Raw genomic sequence first — 15,907 nt, 5'->3', positions numbered from 1 at the left:
TTAACCAGAACGTCGGGGGTGGAGGGGGGTAGGAAAAAGCAAGGGGAAATAGGCTACCTTGCACAATGGCTTAGCCACTCCCAGTCTCTATTTAAGCCTAAATTAATAGTATCCAATTTGCAAATGAATTCCAATTCAGCAGTTTCTCGCTGGAGTCTGGATTTGAAGTTTTTTTGTTGTAAGATAGTGACCTTCATGTCGGTGATTGCGTGACCAGAGAGATTGAAGTGTTCTCTGACTGGTTTATGAATGTTATAATTCTTGACATCTGATTTGTGTCCATTTATTCTTTTACGTAGAGACTGTCCAGTTTGACCAATGTACATGGCAGAGGGGCATTGCTGGCACATGATGGCATATATCACATTGGTGGATGTGCAGGTGAACGAGCCTCTGATAGTGTGGCTGATGTGATTAGGCCCTGTGATGGTGTCCCCTGAATAGATATGTGGGCACAGTTGGCAACGGGCTTTGTTGCAAGGATAGGTTCCTGGGCTAGTGGTTCTGTTGTGTGGTATGTGGCTGTTGGTGAGTATTTGCTTCAGGTTGCGGGGCTCCCTGTAGGCAAGGACTGGCCTGTCTCCCAAGATTTGTGAGAGTGTTGGGTCATCCTTCAGGATAGGTTGTAGATCCTTAATAATGCGTTGGAGGGGTTTCAGTTGGGGGCTGAAGGTTTGTGTGTTGCAGATCTCATGCATTAACTTCCAGAGTGAAGTATCTGTCACACGTGTGCACTCTTCAATACCTGAAAAAAGAAAAGTAATACTTGTGGCACCTTAGAGACCAACAAATTTATTTGAGCATAAGCTTTCGTGAACTACAGCTCACTTCATGCATCCGATGAAGTGAGCTGTAGCTCATGAAAGCTTATGCTCAAATATATTTGTTAGTCTCTAAGGTGCCACAAGTCCTCCTTTTTTTTTGCGAATACAGACTAACACGGCTGCTACTCTGAAACCTCTTCAGTACCTGGTTAGTCATTACTAGTTCCACAGGAGATGCCAGCTACAGGGGGAGAACAGTAATGCTGGCTTCTGTGGACTGGAACAGGGTGAAGATTAGAACAGATCCAACTCTTTGTAACCTGGATTTCGTGGTGAGTATTATTTGGCAGTATCAGAAAAGACTTTGAAGGACTAACTATGACTAGGAGGCAATAGTTTTATAAGGGTAGAGAACCCTTACATGAGCAAGGGATGCATTGCTAAACTGTGGGTGTTAAATAAACCTTGAGCAGTTCAAGAAATAATTGAAAAACAGTGCCCTATTCCATTTTTTAAAATTTCATAATTGTGGTGATGCTTGTTTCTTCAGTTCTCTACACATACTCTAATGTGATTTTTTAAATCCAAATCATAATCACCTGGGTAATTTGATAACATCATATACAACAATCACTGGAAAAAATGCATAAAGTTTAAACCAAGAGTCTGGGAAACACACAAGGTTTACCTAATAAAAATAAAGTATTTTCAGAGTGCATACTGTCCTCTTGTGTACAACGGAAGTATTACCATTTGTAAAGCAATTTCTACTACTTTAAAAAAAAGAGAGATATTTTATTTGTCATCCACTACTTTAAAATAAACTCACAAAATGGTTTCCAAATGTTCAGTTGTCCAAAACATGTACCTTTGAAGCCCAAATTTTCCATGCTCCATCTTATCTTCTGTAGGATGACTTTAAAAAAAATTGAGTGAAACTCAATGAGTGAGTGAGTAAAAATTCTATGCTCATCCATTTGGGATTTGTAATAGATAAAACGCATTTTGCATGTCTGAGCTATTGTATTTGGCTGTGTGAAAATATGACTCCTTTATACAGCTTTATACACGCACTTCACATTTGGTATATTTTACTCACAAGTATAAATTTCTACCTTTTAAAAGCAAATTAAGGAAGCCAGATATTTGGATGCACATTTCTGAGACAAATTCCATAGTAGCAGAATCACACTGCATAGAATCATAGAATATCAGGGTTGGAAGGGACCTCAGGAAGTCATCTAGTCCAACCCCCTGCTCAAAGCAGGACCAATCCCCAACTAAATCATCCCAGCCAAGGATTTGTCAAGCCTGATCTTAAAAACTTCTAAGGAAGGATATTCCACCACCTCCCTAGGTAATGCATTCCAGAGCTTCACCACCCTCCTAGTAAAAAAGTTTTTCCTAATATCCTAAACCTCCCCCACTGCAACTTGAGACCATTACTCCTCGTTCTGTCATCTGCTATCACTGAGAATAGTCTAGATCCACCCTCTTTGGAGTCCCCTTTCAGGTAGTTGAAAGCAGCTATCAAAACCCCCCTCATTCTTCTCTTCCGCAGACTAAACAATCCCAGTTCCCTCAGCCTCTCCTCATAAGTCATGTGTTCCAGTCTCCTAATCATTTTTGTTGCCCTCCGCTGGACTCTTTCCAATTTTTCCACATCCTTCTTGTAGTGTGGGGCCCAAAACTGGACACACTACTCCAGATGAGGCCTGACCAATGTCGAATAGAGGGGAATGATCACGTCCCTAGATCCGCTGGCAATGCCCCTACTTATACATCCCAAAATGACATTGGCCTTCTTGGCAACAAGGGCACACTGTTGACTCATATCCAGCTTCTCGTCCACTGTAACCCCTAGCTCCTTTTCTGCAGAACTGCTGCCTAGCCATTTGGTCCCTAGTCTGTAGCGGTGCATGGGATTCTTCCGTCCTAAGTGCAGGACTCTGCACTTGTCCTTGTTGAACCTTATCAGATTTCTTTTGGCCCAATCCTCTAATTTGTCTAGGTCCCTCTGTATCCTATCTACCTCTCCTCCCAATTTAGTGTCAATTGCAAACTTGCTGAGGGTGCAATCCACATCATCCTCCAGATCATACACATAGGACTCTGACTCTTATTATGATAACTATAATAGTGTACTTGCAGACCTTGCTTTGGCTCAAGAGGTTTTATATCTTCCAAAAGTAATTTTAAGGCAATAAGAAATGTGTATGTCTTCTAAGCAACATTTGGCTAAAAGAGATTCCATTTTTATTGTTCTTGGAGATTTGCACATTCTTGCAAAAAATTCAATGAGTTCTGAAGGCTGAATAGTAAAATCTTCAGTAGCTAAGTGTTGTAATAAAAAGTTATGCCATGGATAGGGGGGAAAAAAAACAGATACAAACACAATGTTTACATTGCACACTAAAGAACAGCATGATATTGCTGAAATAGATTCTTTATTTCTGAAACATCCAAAACAGCAGTATACACAGTTGTAATCAAATATTAAATCATATGCCATTATAAGAAAGCATTGATTAGTGCAATTGGATTTTGTAAAAGGTCTATCAAAAAGGTTTATTTGCATTAAAACTCATTCATTTCCCATAAGCAACCATTATTAAAACATTACAATTTTATTTTTTGTAATAAAGTATTGAAAAACTAACTGTAGTTAGTGACCATTGCACCTTTTAAGTGAAATGTGGTTTATGCTGCCATTATAAATACAAAACACTATGATAATAAATTAACATTTGAACAAAATGACAAAATTATGTTGACCCAGCTGTATGGCAGTTTCCAGTGAATGCTACTCTTTTGTGCTTTGGAACATAAAAATTACTGCTTTCATATTGCCCATGGTTTGTTTTTGAAGGATATGTTCCTAGTGCTAAAAAATAGTACATGACCACAAAAATATTATTTATGGCACACACAAAAATTTAATCTTCTCTCTGTGGTTTAAGCAAGTGTGAAAGAAATTAAGTGCAAAAAATTAAATTCTTGGAAACACTAAAAAAAAAAATTCCAAGCATATAACATAGGCCCCAAATTTGCAACAAAATGCATAATATCTTTACAGAGTACACTGAATAAATTATCCTACTATATGGCAAAGCTGTTTGAAAAAGTGGCATTTCTTACCTCTCTTGAAGGAAGTATGTCCGATATTTTTCACATATATAAAAATTTCTTAAGTTCTAAATGACAGTACCGCAACTGTTAGTTTGATAACACTGCAGTTTTCCAGGCAAATGACTAAGTGCAAATGAACAATGGTTTTTTTTTTTGTTTTTTTTTTTTAATGACAGGGTATAATGGATATTCTTACATATTAAAACAATGAAAATAGTGTGGTGGGACCTTCCCTTCCTGTAACATAGTTACCCAGCCAGCTGGGTAATAGAAACCACATTATTTTTTTTCCGTTGTTCAGGGGCATCCGACATCAATAGCAGCCGTCTCTCCAATTTCCATCTCGTAGAGTACTAAGAGAAGAAAGAGGCTTTGGAGGCTGAAGAAAACTGTTTTAAAAAATAAGACACATTTCAGGTAAGAGAACAATAAGACATGCATCAGTCACATATGTAATGAAGCTGGTCTTGTAGGTGTTCCCATATACACATGCATGTACACTCTTCCCTGGCATATTTACAGCTCTATGCTAATATATTATAAATGGCATAATTAAGGACCTGGGGTGAAATCCTGACCATACTGAAGTCAATGGGAGTTTTGCTATTGACTTCAATGGGCCAGGATTTCAATCCTAAACTGTAGGATGTGGTTCTGATCTGACGCAGGAACAATGTGGCCTGGCACAAAATGTAAAACTCCAATCCTTCTTTTCCTCCCTACCCCCACCAACTCTTCTCTTCACTCCAATGTTTTGCCCTGCTCATCCCATTCTTCTCCATACAAAGAAAAAAAGCTCATTTCTTGTTTTTCCCCTCTCCCCACTGTTCTGCCCGCCAGCCCACAAAAACTATTTCCTTCTCACATAACAGCAGTAATAGAAGTTCTGCAAAGGAGGCCCTCGGTGAGACCTGTGAAATCTCACCTCTTTCAATAGGTTCACACAGATGGCACAGGCGAGGGATTTAACAACAATTCTGTTGACGATGCACAAGATCAAACAGAACCTCCCTCCCTCTCCCTTAACTGTTTTGGCTCTGCAGGACTAATGGGATTATAAAGCAGTGCAAATACATTTCTGTCACTAAAAATAGTAGCTATGTCCCAATACAAATAGGCTGCAGAAAATAATTTCATCTTAAAAGGGGGGTGGGGGGAATGGACATTCCCGCACATGAACTGTTGCACCCAACATGAATTTGAAAAAAATAAATCAGTGCATTCTAAAAATAGCACCTTGTTTTTTTCTGCCAATGGCAGCATTAGTATTGTCCAGGAGAGAGAAAGCCTTCCTGAAATTGGCCTATTCCATGTTTTAAAAACATAAACTGGGAAACATTAGCACAATAATAGAACAGCCAGTTTAATTTTTATTATAAATTCCTTAGCAATTAACTATCCCCCAAACCTCCAAACGCTACTGAGGATAGCTGTTTCAAATGAGATTTAAAGAAAACCTGCCTTGGACAATTAGTTTGACACTGTATCCAACTCTGCTCCATCTGCTTCTTTAACAATTTCAGGAGGGCTACATACATTTTACAGCCACCATATTTTAACTACATCACTTTGCTTAAATAAAATGGAGGGCCAGAGTCAGGCTGGAAATGCTAGTGGATTTTGTCATATGAAATCTGCGAAGAGAGCCACCAGCAGCCATCAACAGGCACTGGGGGAGCCATAGCCAGCTCCAGTTCCCTGCTACTGCTTCTTGTAAAGCCAGGTTTCATCATCTCAGGTCCTAGCTCTCTCCCTTCCCTGCTCCCCCTCTAGCCACAACTACTGCTGATTCTGCTGGCTCCTCTCCCATCAGGAATCCTGGGCTGGAGGAGGAGGGCAGCCTGCTGGAAGATGGAACCAGTAAGTAAACAGCAGCCACCAGTGCTGATTCTTGCATTTCTCTGCAGTCAGTGGCTCTAGTGGTTAAAAGTAGATTGAAACAGCAGCAGCAGCTCTCCCTATACCATTACTAGGAAGTGGAACTGGACTTCCATCAGTTTCCTTTTCTTTCGTAACCCAGTTGGCTCCCCTCACACACTCTTCTCCTTCTCAGTGTCCAACCCCCTAGGATTCCATGCTCCCTCCTTGTTCCCATGCTAGAGCCTTAGGGCACCAGACAGAAGATATGTCCCTTACACACAAGCAATGTCACCCGTGACTCTTCCTGGAAGCTTAAGCATTTCCAGCACCATAATTTCCAGTCCATGTTGCAACAAGGCAGCAAAGAGGGGATGGAATTTAGAGTGAATGATGTGAACTATTCTTTTTTAATGAACCATTGGGGTTAGGTAGAAGAGAGAGAAATAATTTATTTGGTGGGACTCAACCTTTAACTACTGATGTGTACAGTTTAGCAACACCACATTACTTAAGCTATCAGCACTATTAGAAAGCATGCAGAACTATTAAATGGCACTTTGTGTAATGAAACTAATCACTTAATCAGAATTCTCTCAAAGGAAAAATTACAGCCTACTAGCAGCTCTCAAAACATTTTCATTTTTTGTAAGCAGAAAAGAGCTGCTTTCATTTTCTCAAAATTGCTGCATGTATTGATCTCGCTTATAACATCTGTACCCCAGGGCATAAAAGTTATATTGAGTGTTTGCACCGTAAACCTCTGTAACTGTGTAATTCACCAAATAGGAAAGAAGCATTAATTAATGTAAAGTGCAGGTCCTGCACACAACAAGGCCCACTGAAACCAAATGAGCCATTGTGAAATATCAAAGGACAAAGACTTTGTTGATTGCCTTCCCCCCACACCTGCCCATGAAGACCACAGGGGCACAAACACTTTTCCCATCAGTTTAAATTCAGGGCAAAGGGCATAACAATTTGTGACTAGAAGGAACTATATCACTATGCTGCTTGGAATTTGAAGAGGGCAATATTTCTTCGCGTAAGTAAGCGATCCCAAAGCTGCTTGGATTGGGTTAGCTCTAGAGACATAGAAAGCTTGCATATTGCAGCAGTTTCTATTACTTTTGCTATCTAAGATTAACTCATTTGTGTATGTTTACATGCTTTAACCTTGTAAATAACTCATTTCTTTTTCTTAATTAATAAATCTTTAGATAGTTTATTATCGGATTGGCTAAAGCATTGTCTTTGGTGTGAGGTCTAAGGTGCAATTGGTCCTTTGGGACTGAGAGTAACCTGAATATTGTTGTGATTTTTTGGTGTAAGGGACCATCCATTAAAAAGGCAAATTTGTCTGGGTGGCAAGATAGACCAGAGCACCCAAGGAGACTGTGACTCCATGTATATAGGCTGCTATAGTGCTTGAAGTATTCACACTTGTTACTTGCTTGGTGAAATCTAAAGTATAGAACTCTCAACTAATTTGGGGTTTGTGCCCTCCTTCTTGAGCTACTCCAGACAGCTTGACATGTGGCTTCTCTTACTTTTCTCTATAATAAGTTGTTTGAATATTTATCAAGAGACATGGAAGGAAAGTATGACTAACTATTCTAGAAAGGAGACAGAGACCTTGGGACAGGTTGTACTTGCCCCAGACGGGGGACAAAAGGGTTAACACAGCAGCTCTTGGTGGCAGAAGCCATACCCCCTCATCCCCAATGGGCATGCTCCAACTCCTGCTGCAGTATAAAAGGGAGCAGCCTAGCTCAGTCTGTCCTGACCACTGAGGAGGAAGGATGCACCTTGCCGGCTCCAGCTGAGGAGCAGCCAGGATCCCGGACTGTGACAGCAGGAGACGCCAAGGCCCGGACAAGTGCTTAGGTATCTGCAAAGCCCCACAGAGATTGCAGTCACTAACTGATAAGCCCGGAGACTCCGAAGACACCCCAACTTCAACTGTAGAAGTCACGGTAGGAATTAGCCCAGGGAGGGCTAATGTCCCTGCAGCAGGCGGTGTGTTATGTGCAGATTCCCCGTCGACTTAGTGGTGAACCCATTTGCCATTACCAGGGCCCTGGCTGGGACCCAGTGGACCTTGGTCCCCCTACCCAGCCACCCCCTTTGGGGAGCAGCCCAACAGACCTCCTCCTATTGACTTTGGCCATGAGGCCGCACTTCCCTGCAGCCAAGGGGAATCCTATTGACTCTGGCCATGAGGCCGCACTTCCCTGCAGCCAAGGGGTAGTCCTATTGACTCCAGCCACTGGGCCACACATCGCTGAGGGTAGCCATATTGATTTAACCATGGGGCTACTACACCCTTGCCCAACCCCCCCAGGGTGATGGGGTATACTTGCCCTGTGACAGATCTCTACAATAAACAGTTTCTATTCCAGAAGAGCAAGAGTTCCATCAGGGAACAAAAACAAAACAAAAAAGTTATATTGGAAATCTAAGATTACACACTTCACTAAAGAGGAAACGGGCAGTTGTTTTTTGAAGTCCCCTTTGTACCAACACACTGGGCCAAACTGTTTTAATTTACACAGGTGTAAAACCAGAGTAACTCCACTGAAGCAAAACTGTGAATCAAAAGTGTTTTTCTGGATCTAGCCAATATCTAGTTGAGATTTGGGCCTGGATCAGTTAGGTGGCCAAAGCTCAACCCAGACAAGACCAAGGTGATATAAAGTGAGTTGGAGGAAGAAGCTGGAAGTATTTTTGAGGGAATCCATCCCCCATCAGTCAAAAGAGTTCATAACTTATGGTTATTTTAGACCCCCAGCTGCCGTTATAGATCATCACATCACAGTCTTTATCACCTCAAGCTTGCCCTACATGGGCTATACCTTTAAACCATTTGGAAACTAAAGTTAGCGCAGAACGTAGCAGCTCACTTGCTAAACAGGACATTTCTCTGGGAACAGATGACATCAGGGCTCTGGATCTGCACTAGTTGCTTATTGGTCTCCGGATGGAATTTAAAAGGTATTGGTCGTGACCTACATAGTCCTACATGGTGTGGGAGCTGCCTACCTGACACACTTCCTCTCTCATTGGGCCATTCTGCCACAGCTGTAGTCAGAGGTGCAACCCTCTTGTTTTAAAAAGGAGGGGGCTCTCAGCAAGCCATTCTCTGCGTGGAACTGGGACATTTGAATTTGCTACACCATTTATTCAAAATAACTGGAACTGGATTACCTTTGGGGCACATTGCACAAACTATTATTTGACAGGGTTTGTGGGGAAGGTTGAGGTAAAATGGGGAGTTGGGGAGGGGAGGTAAAATGGGAGTTGTTAATTTACTGTTGGCTCACTGAATTACATTGTTACCTGTATGTGATTATTTAACATTGCTGGGTGGTTATCATTAATTATTAAGGTTCACTGGGGTTTATGAATGGGCAGTTTTCATGTCTTAGAGAGAAGGACATGTATAGAGAGGACAGAATTCAGCCCAGCATCAGTAGCCTGTAAAAGTGTTTCTGTTTAAAAGCCTTAATTCAGACTCTTCTAAAAAAGAAAGAAAAAAGAGTTCTCAAACCCAACGCTATCCATATGTAAAGGAGGTGCATTTAACTCTTTTCATTAATAAGAACATTCTCTTACCTTCGAACTGGCTGTGCAATTTTACTCCTGGGTATACTACTCCCACTTAGGGCCAATGATGGTCTTGGAAGAGCACTACGTCCTACAGTCCCAGGATTTGCAGTCTTGTTTGGCATGGGGATTCCACTGTTAGAATATAATTGTAAGGTGCTGGATAAGGGAATACTATTGCTGCCTTGTACAGTTGGGCTTACATACGCTGTAGCTTTGAGAGGCTGTCTGACAGACACAGGAAAATGTCCCACACTATGAACTCTGTGCTGAAGTTGTCCTGGAGATGGAACTGTAAAAGGATGGTAACAAAAGAAGTATACAACATCAGCACACAACACATAGTACCAGGTATTAACACTTATTTCTAAGTAAGTCTGTACAGTGCTGAATGCACTTGTCATTAGAGGAGGTGACCTTTTGTTTCAATCAAACCAGCTGTAAAACACGTTAAATATTTAGATCCAGTACGAATACAGACTGCATCTGTTAGTCCAGTTTAAGTAAAAATTTTAAAACATCACTACCAAACAAAAATAAGATCATCAGACAAAAATCCCACCCCTACTTCTCACTCCTCTTTTGCTCTGCAATGATTCAATATTTATCCTAGGTAACTATAAGCCAAATTCCTCTAATGTAATTATAGTTTTAACATGACAGACTTGCTGAAATTATAACTTATTCTTTTTCCCAGATCACTAAAAAGTCAGTCATTATAAACCACATGATACTTTTTCCATAGTAAGACAATTATTTTGGCATTACAAAAAAATGTCATACAGGTCTATGCTTTATGTATAAAAACAGCGAAAAGCTATAAAAAGTCTCCTGAGTATAACAACCCATTCCACATACAATGTTACACAAACTATCATTTCAAATCAGTGCTGGAACATCCAAAAGCTTTACAGAGCAATTCTCTACACTACCCTGTCCTCTGGTGTGCATCAACTGCATGCATTTTATGATCCACAAGATAGAAACTAAACACCCAAAGGGCCTCATGTATTTAAAACATCTAAGGCAGTGGTTCTCAACCAGGGGTATGCATACCCTTGGGGGTCCAAAGAGGTCTTCTAGGGGGTACATCAACTCATCTAGATATTTGCCTAGTTTTACAACAGGCTACATAAAAAACACTCGCAAAGTCAGTACAAACTATAATTATATTCAATGACTTGTTTACGTTGCTCTATATAGCATACACTGAAATGTAAGTATAATATTTATATTCCAATTGATTTATTTTATAATTATAAGGTAAAAATAAGAAAAAGCAATTTGTCAGTAACAGTGCTGTGACACTTTTTTTTGGTCTCATTTTGCAAGCAAGAAGTTTTTAAGTGGGGTGAAACTTGGCATATGCAAGACAAATCAGATTCCTGAAAGCAGTACAGTAGTCTGGAAAGATTGAGAGCCACTGTTCTAAGGTATGTCTATACTTCATATGGGTACAAGCCTCCCAGCCTGGGTCCACAAACTCATGCTAACGGGGCTCCTTCTAGGGCACCAAAAATTATTTTCTAACAGACAACCTACCCTAAATTTTCAATTACTGAGGGACAATCTTCACTCATTGGTATATCTGCTCTCCACAACCAACTCTCTGTAACTTTTCATGAGAGATGTACCTGAATACTTGCATGCTAATATCTAAACTGTATTGTTAAATTTGGGTTGTTGCTGATTATGTATTATATGCATCTTACTACTTCTAAAACAAACTTTGTACTTGAGGATAATCTAAGCACTATACCCATATGTACATACACTCTTTTCTTAACCTGTGTACTATACAATTTTTTAACATTAGCTTTAATAAAATCTTTAAATCTGCAGCTCACCCTCTGAAGCCTGAGAGTGTAACATCAAAGCACTACCCACAAAGCTTTGGGTAAAATATTTCACAATTGCATAAGGCAGTGAGTTTCAGCACAACAATGAGCAGTAAAAGATGTATACTTACTACAAGATTGTATTCTTGAAATCCCATTACCGGCTCCATGTAAACTGGAATCAAAGCTTTGACTGTTCCTCACAGAGACTGGTGAGCTAGCATTGTTATTAATGGTAGGAGTACTTGGCATCCGAGCTAGGTTAGGCATGCTTCTTCTGAGTTTATCTGAAGCAAAAGCAAACCATTTCCATAGTCACATCAAGATTTCCATCACAAACATCTGACTGACTTCTGCAGACCATTAAAATTAGCAAAATTATTTCAACAATGAGAAATGTGTTGTCTCCATGGGAGAAAATAAAAATTAAATATTATTTGTTTACTGCTTGAACCCTTCTGACTAATATATTAACATAGCAAGCCATTCACATATCATGCCAAATCAGCTTAAAGAGATTCCCAGATAAAGAATTTTAGGATTTACGGTCAAGCCCAGGTCACAGTCACAGTGAATTGAGTTACTTTGTCATAGTTCAGTCTCCACTGATCACTTCACTTAAACACAGATCCAATTTAGCTCAAGCATGAGCACTTCTAATCCTCGAAGCTGCTAACTGGAGACAAACAGTGACAATGGAGTTCTGTCTAACCACTTTATTAATAGTCACTAACTGTAATATTATTGCCTTTATAACTACAGTACACAGACCTATAACAGGTGCTATAGTATCAACTATTAATTTACCAATTATAACAACTTCAAAAACAGGGCTCCTTTACTCTTCCATGTCTCCCAATTCCTAGGTCTTTAAATGATATATTAGCAGATCAAAATGCACTAATTATAAAGAGGAAGGGGTAGTTCCACTGAAAAACAAAAATGTCTCAAGAAAGTTACATTAAACACAACTGATTTGAAAGAAACTAATTTAGTTTCATAATAAAACATTCCCAGGTAGAAATTTGTGTCACAAATGGAAGCATTTCCCCCAAAAAACTATGTGGGTTTGCTCTGAAAGTTTGTTCCAGAAGTCACAACAGATCCTCTAGCTCCCCACCTGTCTGAACCCACCCCATAGGATCAGATATACCAAGGCCACACCTGAGGATGGGTTCTCACATTAAGCAGAATTCTAATTCAATTTTCCAGAAGTACAATCCTTCCACAGAGTAGAAGATTTATGTTTGCACACAGAGCATCCTCATGTTTGTGCAAGTAAAGAGGGCAGGAGGCAGTGAAGGTGGAGGTTCCTGTGTTTCTTTTTGTGCTGTTGGCAAAAATTCCAACACTAATTCATTGATTTTTGCAAAAGTAAAGATCTAAAGTTAGACCAGGTATTTCAGTCTGGATACTAAAATCCAATCTTTAGGTAGGGCAGCATCATCTCTGCTTGTCACCACCATCAATCATGCTGAAGATCCAGCCAACTCCTGGTGAAACACTGGATTGAAGGCTAAATGCCATCAGTCACCCCACAGCTCTCTTGTCAAGGGGAGGGAAGGCAACTTCGCCGACCTGCCGCAACATGGCACACTGCTTATTTAGTTTTGATAAATTATGCGTAGCACTGGATCTGCCACATTCCCAAGTGACATGTAGCTGGTTTACCAGCTCCTGCCTCCCTTACATCGCACTCTCCCAATGTTCCTGGCATCCAGTAACAGCACCAACATGCCACATACTGAGTTTGATACTGGTTTGACCCTGACAAACACTTATTTGGACCACTACTTGAATTTTGAAGACTTGGAGTTCTGGTAAGAGAATGAAACCATGGCCAGGATTTTGAGAAATGCTGACAGAAATCTGTGGCCACAACACTACTACTAAACTCTTATATATTGCTTTTCAGCTATGTATTTCAAATCAAATTACAAAGGAAGGCAAGTAACATTATCCCTTACTTCTTAACAGAAAACAACCAAAAGGTAAGAGCCTCTCAGTACAGCTATTTACTCAATGTATCTGGACTATAATTGCCTAAGAGTCATAAGCTGAAGGATATACCAGTTGAAACAGGAGTTAGAGTTCCACACTATACAGGCTGCAACAGATCTACAGCTCTATGAGACAGTAAAGCATTCTACAGCTGATTGAAGCTGTATCTTATCTACAGGATGACATCTGGTAGATCTTGCAGCATGTCAACACTCTTGGACAGGAAGGACATCCAAGTGGTAGTCCTGGCATCTGCCAAGTGAGTTTTCACATATCAGCTGGAAGGCATAGAGGAGCCTTTGCTATAGTGTCTCAAGAGTAAGTGGTTTATGAGACGTCCTTAACCTTGGCATGGAACATGAAACAGACATTGCCAAGGGATCTGGGGAGCATACATATTCAATATGCATAGCACTACATCCCATGCACATTCATCATCGATTCCAAACACTCTTCCTCTCCATCTCTGTCACCCTTTTCTGTTAGCCTTTCAATGCTGACTCCTACTCCTGCAAGTCCTTAACTATCAAAAATAATAAAACTGAAATTAACAAGATGTGTTATGTTGCACAAACACACCATTTAATAGTGTTGTAATCCTTCCCTTACACTCTCCACACTTACCTGTTACCCTTCCTGTGCCATGTCCAACTTAAATGTAAAGTGCTTTTGGCAGAGACCTGTCATGTATTATTTGTCAGTAAAGTAACATGTGTACCTGTGGCACTCTATAAATAACCAACTGTTTTGGATACAATGTCTGTTTTCTTACCCAAGGGAGGGAAATAATCTGGGATGTTACAAATAAGATCCTGACTAGAAACTGGACACGGATTATCTTGAAGCGGGGTGAAGGGGACACAACAGCATCATGATAATGATGGAAATTTTAGGGGGGAGGGATAGCTCAGTGGTTTGAGCATTGGCCTGCTAAACCCAGGGTTGTGAGTTCAATCCTTGAGGGGGCCATTTAGGGATCTGGGTCAAAAATTGGGGATTGGTCCTGCTTGAGCAGGGGGTTGGACTAGATGACCTCCTGAGGTCCCTTCCAACTCTGATATTCTGTGTGATTCTGTGTGAAAGAAAGGGGAGAAGGAACAACAGGGAGTTTCAAAACTTAATACTGCAGTAGCACCAGAAAAGTCTCTTTCAGAGATTCTGGAGGACATCAGCCTTAGGCATGGTACAAAAACAGTGATGGCTGCTGGCAATTTGGGAGTAATGAACACCACTTACCTATCCATTTATCAATGCTCCCCGGCATGCCTGAAACTCAGAGTGAAGAGCAGAGGGCTGAACAGAGAGGTCTTACGATAACACTACGCAATTCTGAATGACAGCAATAATAGTGTTCCTCATTTTAGGCAGAGTCAGGAGGTAAGGAAAGTGAGTAATAGAACTAGAGGAAGAAATCGAATCAAAGGGGAACATAAAAATCTCTCCCAGCCTCTTCCCTGGTGCCTATACGTCCAGCATTTTAAAACTGTTTTAGACAACAACCACTTTCACACAACCTGTTCAGGAACTAGACTCTACATGAAGTTATTTAACAATAATCTACCTGAAATGATTCAAGGTCACAATGATTTTAAAAGATTTAAATTTCTGTCCACAGAGATCAAATATCATATCACAATAATTCACTGACATATATCACTGCTGCAATTCGGTCACATTTCACTGATTTATTTAATCTGACCTTTAAAAAAGTATTGATAATTGTGTAAAGTACAGAGGGACAAAGAAAAAAACACTAGTCAGAAAGGCATGTAACCTACCTCCATTAATCCTGTTTGGTTGCTGCTCTGGAGTTTGGGCTTGAGGAGAGTAATACTGCTGCTGATAATTATTTGGAGGGAAATATTGTGAAGTGGGGCTTCTCCTGCACTCCCGAATACTGGAAAAAGTTTGAGAGTGTGGAATTCCTCTTTGGAATGGTGAACAGCGAGTAAGTCGGGGCTGTGGAGGTGGCAGGTGATCAAACTCTTCTTCATCCTCAAGACTATAGCGATCATATTCCTGATCACTGGATGTCCCTTTCTTTCCTGAATGTAGAGATATAGTTGAGCTGTGTCTTGATACAGATGCTGAAGTAGAAGCATAATCTTGTCTGAGACCTGTAAATTTTAAGCAAATGATATTTGTTTTTTAACTAGACGATCAACACTTGTAACTGAACTATACTTGGGACCAGAGCCTCAGCTAGTGTAAACTGGCACTACTTCATTCCAGTTAATGGGGCTACCACTTTCCACTAGCTGAAGAGCTGGTCCTTAATGTTTCAAATGGTTATCATTGAGCTGTATAATTAAGATAGTGTAGCCACATTGTTAACAGAACAATAATATTTCCTAAATCTGTAACCAAATGAGTACTCTGGAGCAGTGGTTCTTGAACTTTTCCATACCATGATTCATGCCAGGAAGCTGTACACATTATGGGTAGGACAAAGTAGTTGTGAGCCCTTGACACTTTTTTGCAAGTGTCAGGTTGAGAACCCCAGCTGTGGAAAACATACCATAATACAATTTTGGAAGTCAAGAAGTTCTGAGAATGGCTGGATGTAAATGCTCCTTAGATTATTAGGAATTGAAAAGTACTTTTTCCTAGACTTATGAAGAGCTCTCAGATTTGACATTTGACTTTGATATCACAACAACTCGAGCATTCCTCCTCAAATGGGAGCTCTGTAAATGAATGTGAAAGAGAGTG

General features: G+C 40.4%; 1 protein-coding gene across 4 annotated transcripts in view; it reads right to left on the bottom strand.

Moving 5' to 3' along the window:
• Positions 1 to 4,037: 4,037 nt before the first annotated feature.
• The window catches only part of SLAIN1 (SLAIN motif family member 1), a 66,450-nt gene continuing 54,580 nt past the window's right edge, over positions 4,038 to 15,907 (bottom strand). For all 4 annotated transcript variants that reach the window (XM_073347261.1, XM_073347267.1, XM_073347285.1 and 1 more), the window contains 4 exons: positions 14,974 to 15,312; positions 11,326 to 11,481; positions 9,366 to 9,648; positions 4,038 to 4,282 (listed from right to left, as the gene is read on the bottom strand). In XM_073347261.1, coding sequence (XP_073203362.1) covers positions 4,207 to 4,282; positions 9,366 to 9,648; positions 11,326 to 11,481; positions 14,974 to 15,312 — 854 coding nt within the window. In that variant the 3' untranslated portion in view covers positions 4,038 to 4,206. The remainder of the gene's footprint in view (positions 4,283 to 9,365; positions 9,649 to 11,325; positions 11,482 to 14,973; positions 15,313 to 15,907) is intronic.

The sequence above is a fragment of the Lepidochelys kempii genome, chromosome 1 (genome assembly GCF_965140265.1).
Source record: "Lepidochelys kempii isolate rLepKem1 chromosome 1, rLepKem1.hap2, whole genome shotgun sequence".
Taxonomy (NCBI): Eukaryota; Metazoa; Chordata; order Testudines; family Cheloniidae; genus Lepidochelys; species Lepidochelys kempii.
Note: the sequence above shows the minus strand (reverse complement) of the source record. Positions and strands in the feature narration are given on the sequence as shown.